Below are 13716 nucleotides of genomic sequence, written 5' to 3'. Positions count from 1 at the left end.
TAGGTGACTTTGTTTCCTCAGTAGAACACAAATGATGATTTTTAACTCCAACCGTTGATGTCTGTCAGTCAAATAATGGGAGTGAATGGGAACATGGATCAATAAGAGTCGAAAAACCTTGCACAGACAAATCCAAATTAAACCCTGCGGCTCGTGATGACACATTGATGTCCTAAGACATGAAACGATTGGTTTGTGTGAGAAACGGAACAGTATTTATATCATTTTTTACCTCTAATACACCATTATGTCCAACTGCGCTCAGCACTCGTTTAGTGAGGTCTGATTGCACTCTGACAACGGCAGTGATGTCTCACGCTTATACTTCAATGAGTGAAACAGAAACAGATCCAGAACACAGCCAACAGGGTCAGAACCAATAAACACATGAATGCTCAGAAATGCAGCTGACACTTACAAAACCTCACAGAGAATGATTGAGTAAACCAGGCTTATAAAGACAGAGTAAATGAGGTTAATGACAAATGAGACACAGCTGAAAGTAATCATGGTTGATGAGTCCAGGCAAAGGATGATGGGAAGTGAAGTCCTTAATGAAATGGTGAAAGTTCTTAGTAGAGTGCCCTCTGGTGGATTGCACGGGCAACTGGTGATCATGACAACTCACCAGAAGCAGCAGAATAAACACAGTTTGATGAAGGCACTGTATAACATGAAAAAATGCAGCATAATTATTCATGGCAATGAAATATGTAATATTAACTAAAATATATTTTATATTTATCTTAAGCATCACATCTATAGACTCACTGGATGATTCACCATTCATTTTGGTTCTTGTCACACCTGCTCGTCTCCTCCTGTATTTATATGTGACGACTCCAGCCCCAAACACCATCAGAGCCAAAACTATCAGCACTGGGAGAATCACTGATTTAAATGGTTCACCAGGATCAAATTCTGAAACAAACAAGTTAAAAATGTCACAAAAATTAGAAACAGTTCTGTAGTATATACTTTTTCACTCCTCATTACCTAAAGTGACATCCAGTTTGTTGTCCAGACTGAGGTGTGTGGCAGAGCAGGTGTATTTGTGTTTGTCTGCACTGATCTCCAGACTCTTCCTCATCTGGTACGTCCCGTCACCATTGGGCAGCAGATCTCCTCCAGTGATCTCATGATCAGATACAGGCTGTCCATCTCTGAACAGGGTCAGGTTGATGTGACGAGGGTAAAATCCTGTCGCCAAACAACTCACACGAAACCCTCCAGAATCTGAGTTTGCTTTCTGAAGGAGTCTGACTCACGGTTTCACTGTGGAAAAAAACACAAGAAAGAGAAAAGTGATTCAGAGAACTTTTTTACATTTATAAATATACTTATTTATTTACAAAATAAATTATAAAATACATTTACTACATATTTTAAATTTATAAAATACATTTATTTTAAATCCTGAAGATTTACTCCAAACATCTGGAATTCTTTTCATAAAACACATTTAGGGAATGAAGAGGTGCTCTTGAGTATGTACCTTTTCTGTTAATTTGATCTTCTCTCTTTTTGAAGTATTTCTTGAGAGTATTTATACAAACTGGGTAAAAGGTATTTTCAACTTCCTGCTTAAATTCTTCCAGGTGCGGTTTGAGCTCATCTTGTGTAATATTTAAAATCACTTTATAAGTAAACGTGTTGTTAAAGTAATGCAGCTCATCTGTGGTGGAGCCTTTGGCAGCATCTCTGATAATCATCTGTCCAGGCTTGTCGAGGTCTAGCAGCTCACAGAGAACCAGTGTCTGATAAACTTCAAGATCTGTGAGGGAAATCAAAATCATAAGGTTGATTCACATGACTTTTCAGACTTTGATTCATGACTTTTTTTTTTTTTATTACAAGCATACTAATATTTTTTTTTTTTTAAGAAAGAAACAATAATAGATCATGCCAAACCATTTTAAAAAGGTTTTCTTTTAATTCTTATATTACTAATTTTTTCACCTAAAAAGCAAAATTGATTTAAAATCAAACAGTAAAAATATGCTCATTATGAGGATGTATTTAAGCAATTGAATATGTACAATATGAACTGCATTTTTAAATAGATTAATAGATGTCATTGAGTCACATACTTACTGTCATTTTGGCTGCCTTTTCTTAACAGTTTTGATCTTCTCAAAAAGGAGTTATAAATGTAGTCACTTATACGCTTTATGTAGTGTGAATTCATCACATCCTCTTCATTTGTCGTATTCCCTCTTGCAAAATATGTCTCTGAATCATAATATCCAACTGTGATGTCATCCAAAGATGTTGTGCTACTAAATTGAGGAAATTGTGTTTTTCCCTGAATGTAAGTTGAAAACAACCACAAAGAGTGAGAACCTGAAAAACAAATTGATTATTGTTGGTTATTTTTATTATGAATAAGTAGTAACCATATGAGACTGTATACAATATATATATATATTTTTTTTTTTTTAAATTGATGTTGGTGGGGCACACTGTAACATTTGAGGGGCACGTTGTGACACGACCATATGGCAGTTTAAAATGGTATCTGAACTAATCAAAAAGGTATACTAGACAAACTAAAATACTTTGTCAAAGTATAGTTAATTAACTTTTTCATATAAAATAATGGCCATTTTTTAATTATTAAAAATAAACATTATTTGACAACATGCAAAACGGGCCAACTCAGGGCACAGGGGTGAACTGATCCCACCCAAACGTCTGCCTTGCCCACCCAATCTTAATTTGGGCACAGATAATCTTAGTTAGTTTTTTACGATTTGATCTGAGGCTTTGATGAAGTTTGATAAAGGGCTGTAGAATGCCTACCCCAGAATAAATAAATAAATAAATAACACCAGAAAATTGCAGTATTTTTGTTTTATTAGCTGAAAGTAAAGGCGGGCGCGTTACAGTGTACATTCACTCACAAGACGCTTCGGTATGTTGCGGAAAAGCAAAGGCTGGCAATCACACGATGGAAAACGTGCATTAACTGCATAGAGCAAGAAATGAAAGCTCTAGCGTAAGTTCTGCCAGGAAGACTCATGTTACGTCACCAATTAGTTTAGAGCTAACCAATCATTATCTTGCACTTGGAGTATATAAGATTGCTGACACATGTTTGAGTCCGCAGATGCTGACGAAAACCTTCACCTCCATCCTCCCCACCACCACCAGGATGGTCCCTGTCCATACCTCCCAGGGGGGTCGGCTATGCCCCTGCCTTCATCTTCAGGCAGGAAATGCAGAGTCCGCAATCCTTTAGGATCTGAGCTACGGACAGGGCCTACGCCAAAGAACTTTCTTACAACATTTTGCTTGCTGATTGTTAATAAATATGGTTGTCATGTTATCTTACCTCCCCGAGTCTTTCTGGTAGAACATAGCCTACTGTAAGCGAATAAATGCATATGGCGCGTCTAACGCACGGAAAACGCGTCCGCGCAACTTTCTCCTTTCCAAAGCGCTCGAGCTTGCGCTCAGTTCCGTCCATGACATACTAGAAAACATAACATTTTCATAGTGTATTTGATTAATTGTTTAGGGCCAATTCGTGATTTCAGTCATCATACAGTAACCAGCATAACTGAACACGATTCACGGGGGTCATTTTAAGCCGAAATAAACGGAATTCAGGATTAATCCGGAAGAATCACCCTGCTTTGACACTCCAACCTTATCTGGGGTGCGTTTCCCAAAGCGAACTATGGTCGCAAGTTCCGTCGTTACCAATAGAGTTCAATGGGACTTACGACCATGGTTCACCAACGATGCTTTCGGGAAACGCACCCCTGATCTAACGGAATCTTTCACCGCCCAATTCACCTGACTTCACCATAGCTGTGACTGTCACTTTCAGTTTTTAAAATCATGAATATTCTTCACTATCAACAACAGAAAATGTACTTCTTGATGTCAAATAGGCCTACAATATAAACATTTTTAAAAAATCTGCATATATAGCCTATCATAACACTTACCTCTTGGTGAAGCTGCTGGAAGTAAAATGATGATAATGAAAAGAATTCTATACCCAGGAAACATCTGGACGTTTAATTACCGTGGAAAAGTCGTCAATCCGTCATGGTTGAAAAATACTTAAGAAATGAAAGTTGAACCGACGTCTTTGACGTCATCGTGAATTCTACGTCATTCTGCGCGTCTCTGTACATCTAATGCTCTCTCCAAATGCGCTCTTGGCCACTTGTCTCATTTCTTGGTTTCATGTTGAAAGGGTGTTTGTTGTGAATATTTAGATCTATTGACTTTCTTCATACATTTTTTGTTTAGCTCAGCCTATTTACAATATTTGGAGGGGACTTACAACATTAAAAATGTTGTTGTTGCGTGTTAGCTTATTACGTTAATGTTGAAAATGTATAAATTTACTTTTTGCATTTTTCATAATCTGTCTGTATGTTTGTATCCCCCAGGATACGTCGCCAGATTGGGGGTATAAATTCATTGAAAAAAGAATGCTTGTTTGGCAGTATTACATTATAGCCAGATCTCTCATAACTTAAAGCAAACATTCTTTGTAAAATTGTGTTGAACAATAAATATAATGCCTGCATCAATGTCTGCATCTATAGCATTTGGGCTCCACCTCTTCACAGCATCTGAGGGAAGAGAAAATGGTTATTTAAATTAAAATAAATTAAAATAATTCAAAAGTATAATTTGAGGTAAATTACATGAACTTATTTTAAAAAATGTCTTTATGGTCCACTAAATTTAAAATACAATGGAACAAGATTTTGTGAATGAAGCATTAGGAAAAGGTACATGTTATGCCAAAATAAGATGTTCTGCATTAAATGTGTGTTAGACAACATAGAACAATAACCTTTTATAATATAACTTATTGAATAGCATAGTCCTATACTTTAACAATCCAGCCTTTTTGAAACTTACCGTGTGAAGCAGATGTTGGAGGTAAAAGTACAAATAACACGAGGTCCATATTCCCTGCATTCTTTCAGTCTCTCGTGTTTTAGAAAATTACGTGCACATTTTTAAACTAGTTTCTCTGAATATGCAATACCCGCGCAGAAGGCGACGTTCTCGTAACCTAAAAGTTCTCTAAGGTGACGAAAATTCCAAACCTTTACAGAACATAAGGGAAGTTCCTAAAACGTTCTCTTTTGGTAATGAAAGTGCTGCAGTTTAATGTTCCTTATATGACTTTAGGGGGACGTTCCATTTTGGTTATTTTATGGTCAAAAGAACATTATAGAGGACATTTGGGTGGGACATTAACAGAACGTTCCCACACTGTCCTCTGTTGGTCATTGTATAACATGACATTAGGGGCACGTGCTTTTTATCGTCGATGAATGCATATTCAAATAAAGAATCGAATCGAATTAATCAAATCGTATCGAATTTTATTGTGAATCATCTCGAATCGAATCTTTCTGAATTTGCAAAAATTGCTCTTGAATCGAATTGAACACCTATGAATCGTGAATCGAATTGAATCGCTGTCTACCCAAAGATTCACAGCCCTAGGTTTCTGTGTTTTTCAAGCCATCTCAAGGGATTTATTGACAGTAAAGTATATGAATAATGCAGTGGTAATTGACAACCTTTTTAATATCTCAGCATAAGTCATAAATCCCTTATGTTCGTCAAGGCTGCATTTAATAAAAACAATATTAAAAGCAGTAATATTGCAAAATATATTTACAAATTAAAATAGCTGTTTTCTATGTGAATATATAGTAAAGTGTAATTTATTCCTGTGATCAAAGTTGAATTTTCAGCAGTCTTCAGTGTCACATGATCCTTCAGAAATCATTCTCATATGCTGATTTGCTGCTCAAGAAACATTTCTGAATATTATGTTGAAAACAGTAGCTTAAAATTGTTGTTATACATTTAATTTTTCTTGATTCTTTGATGAATAGAAAGTTCAATGAACATAATTTATTTGCATTTATTGTCACTGTCATTTCGATAAATTTAATGCATCCTTGATGAATAAAAGTATTTCTCTCTTTTGTTTTAATCTTACCAAAAAAGTTGAATGGTATCATGGTTTCCACAAAAATATGAAGCAGCACAACTGTTTTCAACATTGATAAAAATCAGAAATGCTTCTTGAACAGCAAATCAGCATATTAAAATGATTTCTGAAGGGTCATGTGACACTGAAGACTGGAGTAATGATGCTGAAAATTCAGCGTTGATCACATATTGTACATTCTACAATATATTCATATAGAATATAGCTATTATAAACTGTAATATTATTTCACAATATTACTGTTTTTACTGCATTTTTTTTATTAATAAATCCAGCCTCTTTGAGCAGAAGAGACGTATTTCAGTTGTATACAATAACAATTGTAATGTTTCCAAACTTTTGATAGGAACTGTATTTTCTGCCTTATATTCTATGATCTTTTTACATTGTATAAAATCCTTGAGGACTTAATGCAAAAGTGTTTGTTGTACATAAACCATTGTAAAATTGTAATAAAATATAGGGAAATAAATATTAGATATTGGTTATTGTTCAGCAGTGTATTTGATTTCTTATTAAAAGCAAATTGATTTCAAATTAAAAGCAAGAGGGGGAAAAAATCTGGCTACGCCCCTGTGTTGATCTATTTAAGTTGCTTAAAGATACGATTCAGTAAAAAATAATAATAATAATAATCAGCTAATGCTACTGGCTGCTGAATCAAAATATTGATAAACAATGAAACGTTTGGTTTTTCACAATTCTGAAAAATGTTTAAACCATGTTCACTCACAGTGAAGTGAAGACTCCCTTCATATCAGTAACCTAATAAAAGGTGATTTATTTTACATGAAACGGGTTGATCATGTAAATGTTGTTTGGTGACGCTGCATCCACACCACCAGGTGTCAGTATACGTTCTGAAGACAAAGACGAACATTGGTGTTTCCTGGTTATCAGGTGTTATCAGGGCCATAGCTTTTTTTTTTTTTTTTTTGTCAGGGCCATAGCTGGACAGGGCAAATGTACTTTTGTATTCTGGGAAACAAGTTATGTAGCTTCTGAAGTGCAGTATTAAATAAAAAAAATAGATATTTTAAGCGAAGTGAGAAAAACGTAAACAATCATCCTGTCCAACATCTGTAAAAAAAAAAAAAAAAAAACACCCTGTCCAAAATTTGTATTATATAGTAAAAAAATCACAGAATTTTAAGAAACTTTAGGATGCTCAGTTCATGCTTTCATCAGATGCTGAAAAATAATTTATTTATTGATTTAGGGGGAAAAAAATATCTTTTTGTGTTCTACAGAAAAAATACAGGTTTAGAACATGAGAGTTTGTAAATAATAACATTTTAATTGTATAAAAGTAACAGATTACTAAGTGTGAAACATTAATAGGTGCCATGATTTTTATTAATGAAATCCCACTCTTCAGATATGACAAAAAATATTTATTATATGATTTGTTATTATTAATCCATTACACAATCAATTTTACTTCAGCATTAGCATTTAGTATAAATTAATATTAATATATACAGATGTCATATAAATAAGCTGTAGAATAAATAGATAACGCTTTAAAAATGTGACCTTACACATTCACGTCTCTCGCTATATATATTTTCAATTAAATAAATTAAATAAACTAATTTCACTTGCACTGATTGAGCAAGTTAATTTCTTTGATTTGTCCATTTTCATGGATAAGTATTCTCTTCAGTGTAAATGCTTGATTTAACCTGAGACGAATTTTGAGAATCATGAAAGATTCCTCCGATCCTGTGGCTAAATCTTAAGTCTGAGATTTCCACATGTTCGCTAGTTAATTAATGACCACTGCAATCAAATTAGTGGCAATGTCCAAAATTTTGACGCACAGTCCTGCAGTGGGACTTCTCCTACGACAAACATCATCATAAACCAACAGAAGTACAGTCTAGAATCTGATCACCCAATTGACCCTTCGCAAAGACCCACCCCTCTTAGTTACTGTTGCTTTGTCCGACAAGCCCTGGCGCTGTCACTCCACACAGAGTGAAAAATACATAGCGGAGCAAAGAGGACACTGACAACACGTCGACAGACAAGACAGAGCAGGTTACTTATGATATTACACAAAGTCACAGCTTTTTTTAAGAAATTCGAACAATAAAAACTGTTTTGTGGCTCTTTAAAGGCGGTACAGAGGATGTTTTGTTTTATACATTTTTGCAATATTACTTGAAACTGTCTTTACTAACTGATAAAAGACTATTTATTAGGTGCACTGAAAGTAATATTATTAATATACATCATCTGAGCACGAGGTAGGGCCTTAAAAACATCAGCCAATCGTTTACGCGATCATAGCGTAAACGATTGGCCCTCTGGCTTGTCAATCACTGCCATTGTGAGCGGCGTGCGCGGATTGGCCCTCTGGCTTGTCAATCACTGCCATGACGTTCCTTGTGAGAGACGCGCGGTTGCGCGCTCTAGTAACTTTCCACGCTCCGCATGCAATGTTTTTGTCAGGAGACAGGAGTAACAACTGCAGATTATGAGTTACCTGCGGTGAGTCCGACATAATGAATCCACTAAGTGTGTGCTCGGCTTAACGATTGTAAGAACGATTATGAATGTAAATTGATACTTATGACTGATCGCGCTCAAACGCGTCCAGTCAGAGCCAGTTGCGTTCAGTCTGCGATTACAGTCGGTGTTCAAATTCCTTGTGAAAGTATATAAATCTGCTTCAGGAGCAGGAAACAATCGCTGTATGTTGAGCACAGTCAGAATATTTTAGCTAGTCGTTAAATGTGTGCCCGGCTTAATAACACAGCGAATGCCTGTGGTAAACAAACACTCCTGCACGAGTTTTGGGAGGCGTTCACTTAAAATGAGCTGTGAAGGAGGGGGGTTGTTCTTCCGCATGCGTTCATTTCAAAAACTCAGTCGACTAAAACATCCTCTTTACCACCTTTAATGTGTCATGACAGATCGTTGCAGCTGATTACTTTGTCGGACAAAATGGCGGATTTGGCGTTATGATTGGTTAGATCGCTTGTCAATCAAACTCCTGGAGAAGGGTCAATTAATGAGACAACAACCACCACTTGCTCCACTTGCTCCTTCCTTTTCAAGAAAAGACATTATTACAACTAACGCAAAATGTTTTTGTTTGCCAGCCACCATGTCTATTCCACATGTAAATGCAGCTCACATCACTGAACGCGTCACATATTGATGATGTAAAACTCCAGACGTGTCTTCTTTTGTGCTTCCGTTTTTAACGCTTCTTGACTGCTGTATTAGTCTGAACGCATTTCTTTCATTCAAGCTAAAAACTGAAAATTACATCATCTTCAGTATGCTGGTTCCATGTTTTCTTCAGATTCTGAAAAAAAAAAAGAAAGGAATGGGAGTGGCTTGATGCAGTGCAAGAGATGCAGGTAACTTGATCTTGACTTTAATTTTTAATTGCGAATTACAACATTGAAATATAAATGTAATGACTGTACAAATGCTTGTGAAATAATTGGAAATCATGTAAAAAAATTAATTAATAATTGATTTCATTTATCTATTATAACATTTATGTTGTGATGTCATGTTGTTCGCTTGGCTGTTTCATTAAAAAGGTCCAGAAATCAAGTTTTTCATCAGGTGTCTTCTCTAATTGTGTGCCAGCCAATCTCTGCATTTCTGATTGTGGTTTTGAGCATCGATACATCTGCCCTTTTCAAGGAACGCAAGAACACGCAGTAATCTCAGACAACTTAATCCTGATATTTTAATCCATTCCACAAATTTGTTTGAAGAACCAAATTAGCCAGAGTTCAGTTATCACGATTAGAAGATCTAGAAGCTGTCAAATCATCTCAGATGTATTTAGCGAGGTATGAAGAATGGACCCCAGTTTATAAGATATTAGCTTTTGCTAAAAAATATATAAAAATAACATTTAAAACAGAGTACTCACTAGAAGCAGGAGAATAATCACAGTTTGATGAAGGCACTGTATAACAAGAAAAAATGCGGCATAATTATTCATGCCAATGAACTATATAATATAAACTCAAATATATATGTATATTTATCTTAAGCATCACATTTAAAGACTCACTGGATGATTCACCATTCATTTCGGTTCTTGTCACACCTGCTCGTCTCCTCCTGCATTTATATATGATGGCTCCAGCCCCAAACACCAACATCAGAGCCAAAACTATCAGCACTGGGAGAATCACTGATTTAAATGGTTCATCAGGATCAAATTCTGAAACAAACAAGTTAAAAAGGTCACAACATTAGAAACAGTACTGGAGTATATTTTACTTTTTCACTCCTCATTACCCAAAGTGACGTCCAGTTTGTTGTCCAGACTGAGGTGTGTGGCAGAGCAGGTGTATTTGTGTTTGTCTGCACTGATCTCCAGACTCTTCCTCATCTGGTACGTCCCGTCACCATTGGGCAGCAGATCTCCTCCAGTGATCTCATGATCAGATACAGGCTGTCCATCTCTGAACAGGGTCAGGTTGATGTGACGAGGGTAAAATCCTGTCGCCAAACAACTCACACGAAACCCTCCAGAATCTGAGTTTGCTTTCTGAATGAGTCTGACTCGCGGTTTCACTGCAGAAAAAAGTAACAGAAATATATTATCATTTTAATACATACTGGCCTAAAAAATGCTAAATGTAGTTTAGAAAGATAAATGTAAATCAGAACACTTGAACACTTTTCTTGACTGGTTTGGAGTCAGTGATCCTACCTTTTCTATTGACTTGATTTCTCCTTTTTTCAAGGTAACCCTTGAGTGTTTTGATGCAGTATGGTTGATATAAAATTTCATGACGAGTCTTGCTGATCTCAAGATAAAAATTCAGCAGTTGGGCCGAGATATTTAAAGTACCCTGGTATGTGAAGTTCTTGTCAACATAGAGCAACTCATCAGTGGTGGAGCCTCTGAAAGCATCTCGTGTGATCATTTGTCCCGGTTCACCATCATCCCTCAGTTCACACACAAACAGAATATTTTTTTCTATTATTCGGCAGATTTCATTATTCGTTTTGAAGTCTTTCCGAATAAGGTTCGGGCACATCCCTAATTATTGTTGTTGTTATAATATTTGTTTAATATATATTTGTATATAGTAGGCTATTTATTGTTTCAATTAAAATTTCAATCCTTTTTGATCAAGTTCAAATGGATAATTTAAATACTTACGATCAGTTTCATTTAACATTTTTGTTGCTACTGTCCATCTGTCCAAAAAGTGTGCTTGTAGGTGGTCACTTATGGTGAGGAGAACATTCAAATCTAGCACGTCGTCTTCAGTTGTTGTATTTCCTCTTGGAATGCGAGTCTTTGTCTCACCGTCATAGTTCTGTACTATGACATCATCCAACATCACTACAGCACTAAATTCAGGAAATGGTGTTTGTCCTTTAATGTACGTTGCAAGCAACCATAAAGAGTGAGAGCCTGTGATAAAACAGTAAAGAGGAAACATCACATTAGTAGTATGGGATGAATTTAGTCTCAAAATGTTTAACAAATGCATGCACAATTATCCATGAATTTGATAAATGTTGCAGATAAGTTTTATCCACAACCAAATGCCTTTCAACTTGCGTGTGAAAAATTCAGAATTATATGAATGTGCAGCAATTTGTACAAATAGAGACATTTGTGAATACAAATTTTTTTGTTTGTTTTTTGTATTAGTGTATAATACATTGAGCATGCAACAAAGTAGATGTGCATTCATTGATGTCTTTTCTGACCAGGTGAGAAAAAAACAACAACAAAAAAACACTTCCATAATGTACTCCATGTGCTCTACTTTGGCGCACTAATTTGTACCTAATATACCAAAAATGCTTTAGTACTTCTAAGTTTACTTAACTGTGCTATTTTGAGACACCATGAATATTAACTAAAATGTGCTTTTAAAATACTGTTTCTGTATTAAAAAATTATTTAGTTACCACTTGTAGTACACTTGCACCCATCTTTCATACAAAGTGTACCACTGAATCATTTTCAATAAAGAAATACTATGTTAAAATCATATTTTAGTTCATATTTATGCTGTCTCAAAATAGCACAATTGATCTTAGATGTTCATAGGATTATCTTGAGTAGTACTAAAGAATAATTTTAAGTATATTAAGTACAAAATTAGTGCGCGAAAATAGAGCACTTTAAATACATTATGGAAGCACTTTATGAAACAGGCCTCTGCATTAAAGTCAAATACGCAACTAAAAAGTCAACATGAGAAAAATAACTAATGTCTTATAAAGTGTATTTTTATTTAGTCAAGGTCTTTGGCTGACAAATCTGTAGAAACAAATGCATTCATGAATGCTTAATAAAAAAAAATCTTTAAGCAAAGTTAACTCAGAGTTCATATTGTTTTGTTTTCATTTGTTCTTTTTCAGGTTTGTTTTAGGCTATACGGAAAGCACATTGTTCTGTAATTTGTTTCTTTTTGCTACTGTCATTGCTAATGCTATGTCCACTATAAAACTAATAACAGTTACCAAGTATAGTAAAGTAACACTCGTCCATCTTGGTTGTGCAAATTTTAAGTGCAAGCACATTTTAATTTCGTTTTGCAACAAATCTTTTAAAATCTTACCTTTAGGAGAAGCCTCTGGAAGTAAAAGCTGAAAGAGCAGCAGAACTTTGCTCATGATACTGACATATAATATAGGCCGCATGTGTCCACCAATGTGTTTTTTAGCCAGCTGAAAACGCCTAGCTGTGGGCGTTTGAAAGCGTAGGTTGACATCTAACTCCGCCCCGTCCAAGTGTGACGTGACAGAAGCCACGCCCATGATTGGAAGTTTGGATCATTTTACTGACTCGGATCTTTGAATCTCGTTCATCAAAATGAACGAATCTTTTTTCAAATCATTTCGTTCATTTCAGAAGAATATAATTAAAGTGTTACATGATAATAGCCAAATTCCACAACACATCAACTTACGCGACGTTTATCACATACAAAGCAAACAGCATGTAGGCCTACAATTACAAATCTTCAAAATAGACATATATCAAAAACAAGCCAGACAACATAAGCACTTAAAGTAATTATTTAGACTCATTAACATTAATATTTGCAATAAAGTTCATTGGCCCAAAGTACAATCCCATCATTTTTATATTAGAAGTCCTCTTGGTAAATCAATCTACTAGTTCAAAGATGTTTCACTCATCTGTTGGACCTCTTGTTGTGTTTTATGTGTTGATGTTGTTTTAAAACTTTCTTCAGATGCTAAAAACAAAATTAATTAATTAGTTATCAGAATTAGTGAGCATTTTATAAGATAAATAAAATAAAATTTAAAACCAAATAGTCACTAGAAGCAGCAGATTTGGAGGTAATGCATTAAAAGTAATGTGAGTTACGTTATCACATTACTTTTAAATATACAACAAAATATCCGAGTTACTTTTTTAAATAAGTAACGCAAGTTACTTTGTTTTCCCATTTTTTGACTGTGACATGTTGAGAGAAACCTGGAGTAAAGTGTAGAGGTGTTGTGCACTGTGTGAACATGTTGGTTATTGTAGTTCTAAACTAAATGTGAGTGTGCATTTACTCATCTCACTTGAGCAAAAAAAAAAAAAAAAAAAAAAAACATTCAGTATTATTCAAAATAAAAACAGTGAAAAGTAAGCTTCTGAATATTACTCAATTAAATGTTAAATTACACAAATATTTCATCTCACCTTCGATGATCCAATTCAACCATACTAATAAGCAAAAATA

The 13716-nt window shown here is 35.0% G+C and overlaps 1 protein-coding gene and 1 pseudogene across 2 annotated transcripts; both read right to left on the bottom strand.

Annotated features, from left to right (window-relative positions):
- Nucleotides 1–211: 211 nt before the first annotated feature.
- Nucleotides 212–4546, bottom strand: LOC125247855 (annotated as a pseudogene).
- Nucleotides 4547–9058: 4512 nt separating this feature from the next.
- LOC125247861 (major histocompatibility complex class I-related gene protein-like) lies at nt 9059–12790 on the bottom strand. Of its 2 annotated transcripts, XM_048159385.1 has the most exons (7): nt 12577–12790; nt 11157–11414; nt 10701–10970; nt 10283–10561; nt 10053–10205; nt 9909–9944; nt 9059–9323 (listed from the first exon to the last, which is right to left on the bottom strand). In XM_048159385.1, exons 1-7 carry the CDS (start codon nt 12773–12775, stop codon nt 9292–9294), a joined length of 1227 nt encoding a protein of 408 aa, XP_048015342.1. In that variant the 5' UTR covers nt 12776–12790; the 3' UTR covers nt 9059–9291. The 2 variants fall into 2 exon arrangements, with proteins under 2 accessions (XP_048015342.1, XP_048015341.1); XM_048159384.1 differs by lacking the exon at nt 12577–12790 and having other exon boundaries at nt 10701–10939; nt 11157–11298.
- Between the last annotated feature and the right edge of the window lie 926 nt (nt 12791–13716).

This window comes from Megalobrama amblycephala, linkage group LG15 (genome assembly GCF_018812025.1).
Source record: "Megalobrama amblycephala isolate DHTTF-2021 linkage group LG15, ASM1881202v1, whole genome shotgun sequence".
NCBI classification, from domain to species: Eukaryota; Metazoa; Chordata; class Actinopteri; order Cypriniformes; family Xenocyprididae; genus Megalobrama; species Megalobrama amblycephala.
This window is presented reverse-complemented; position numbering and strand designations above follow the sequence as displayed.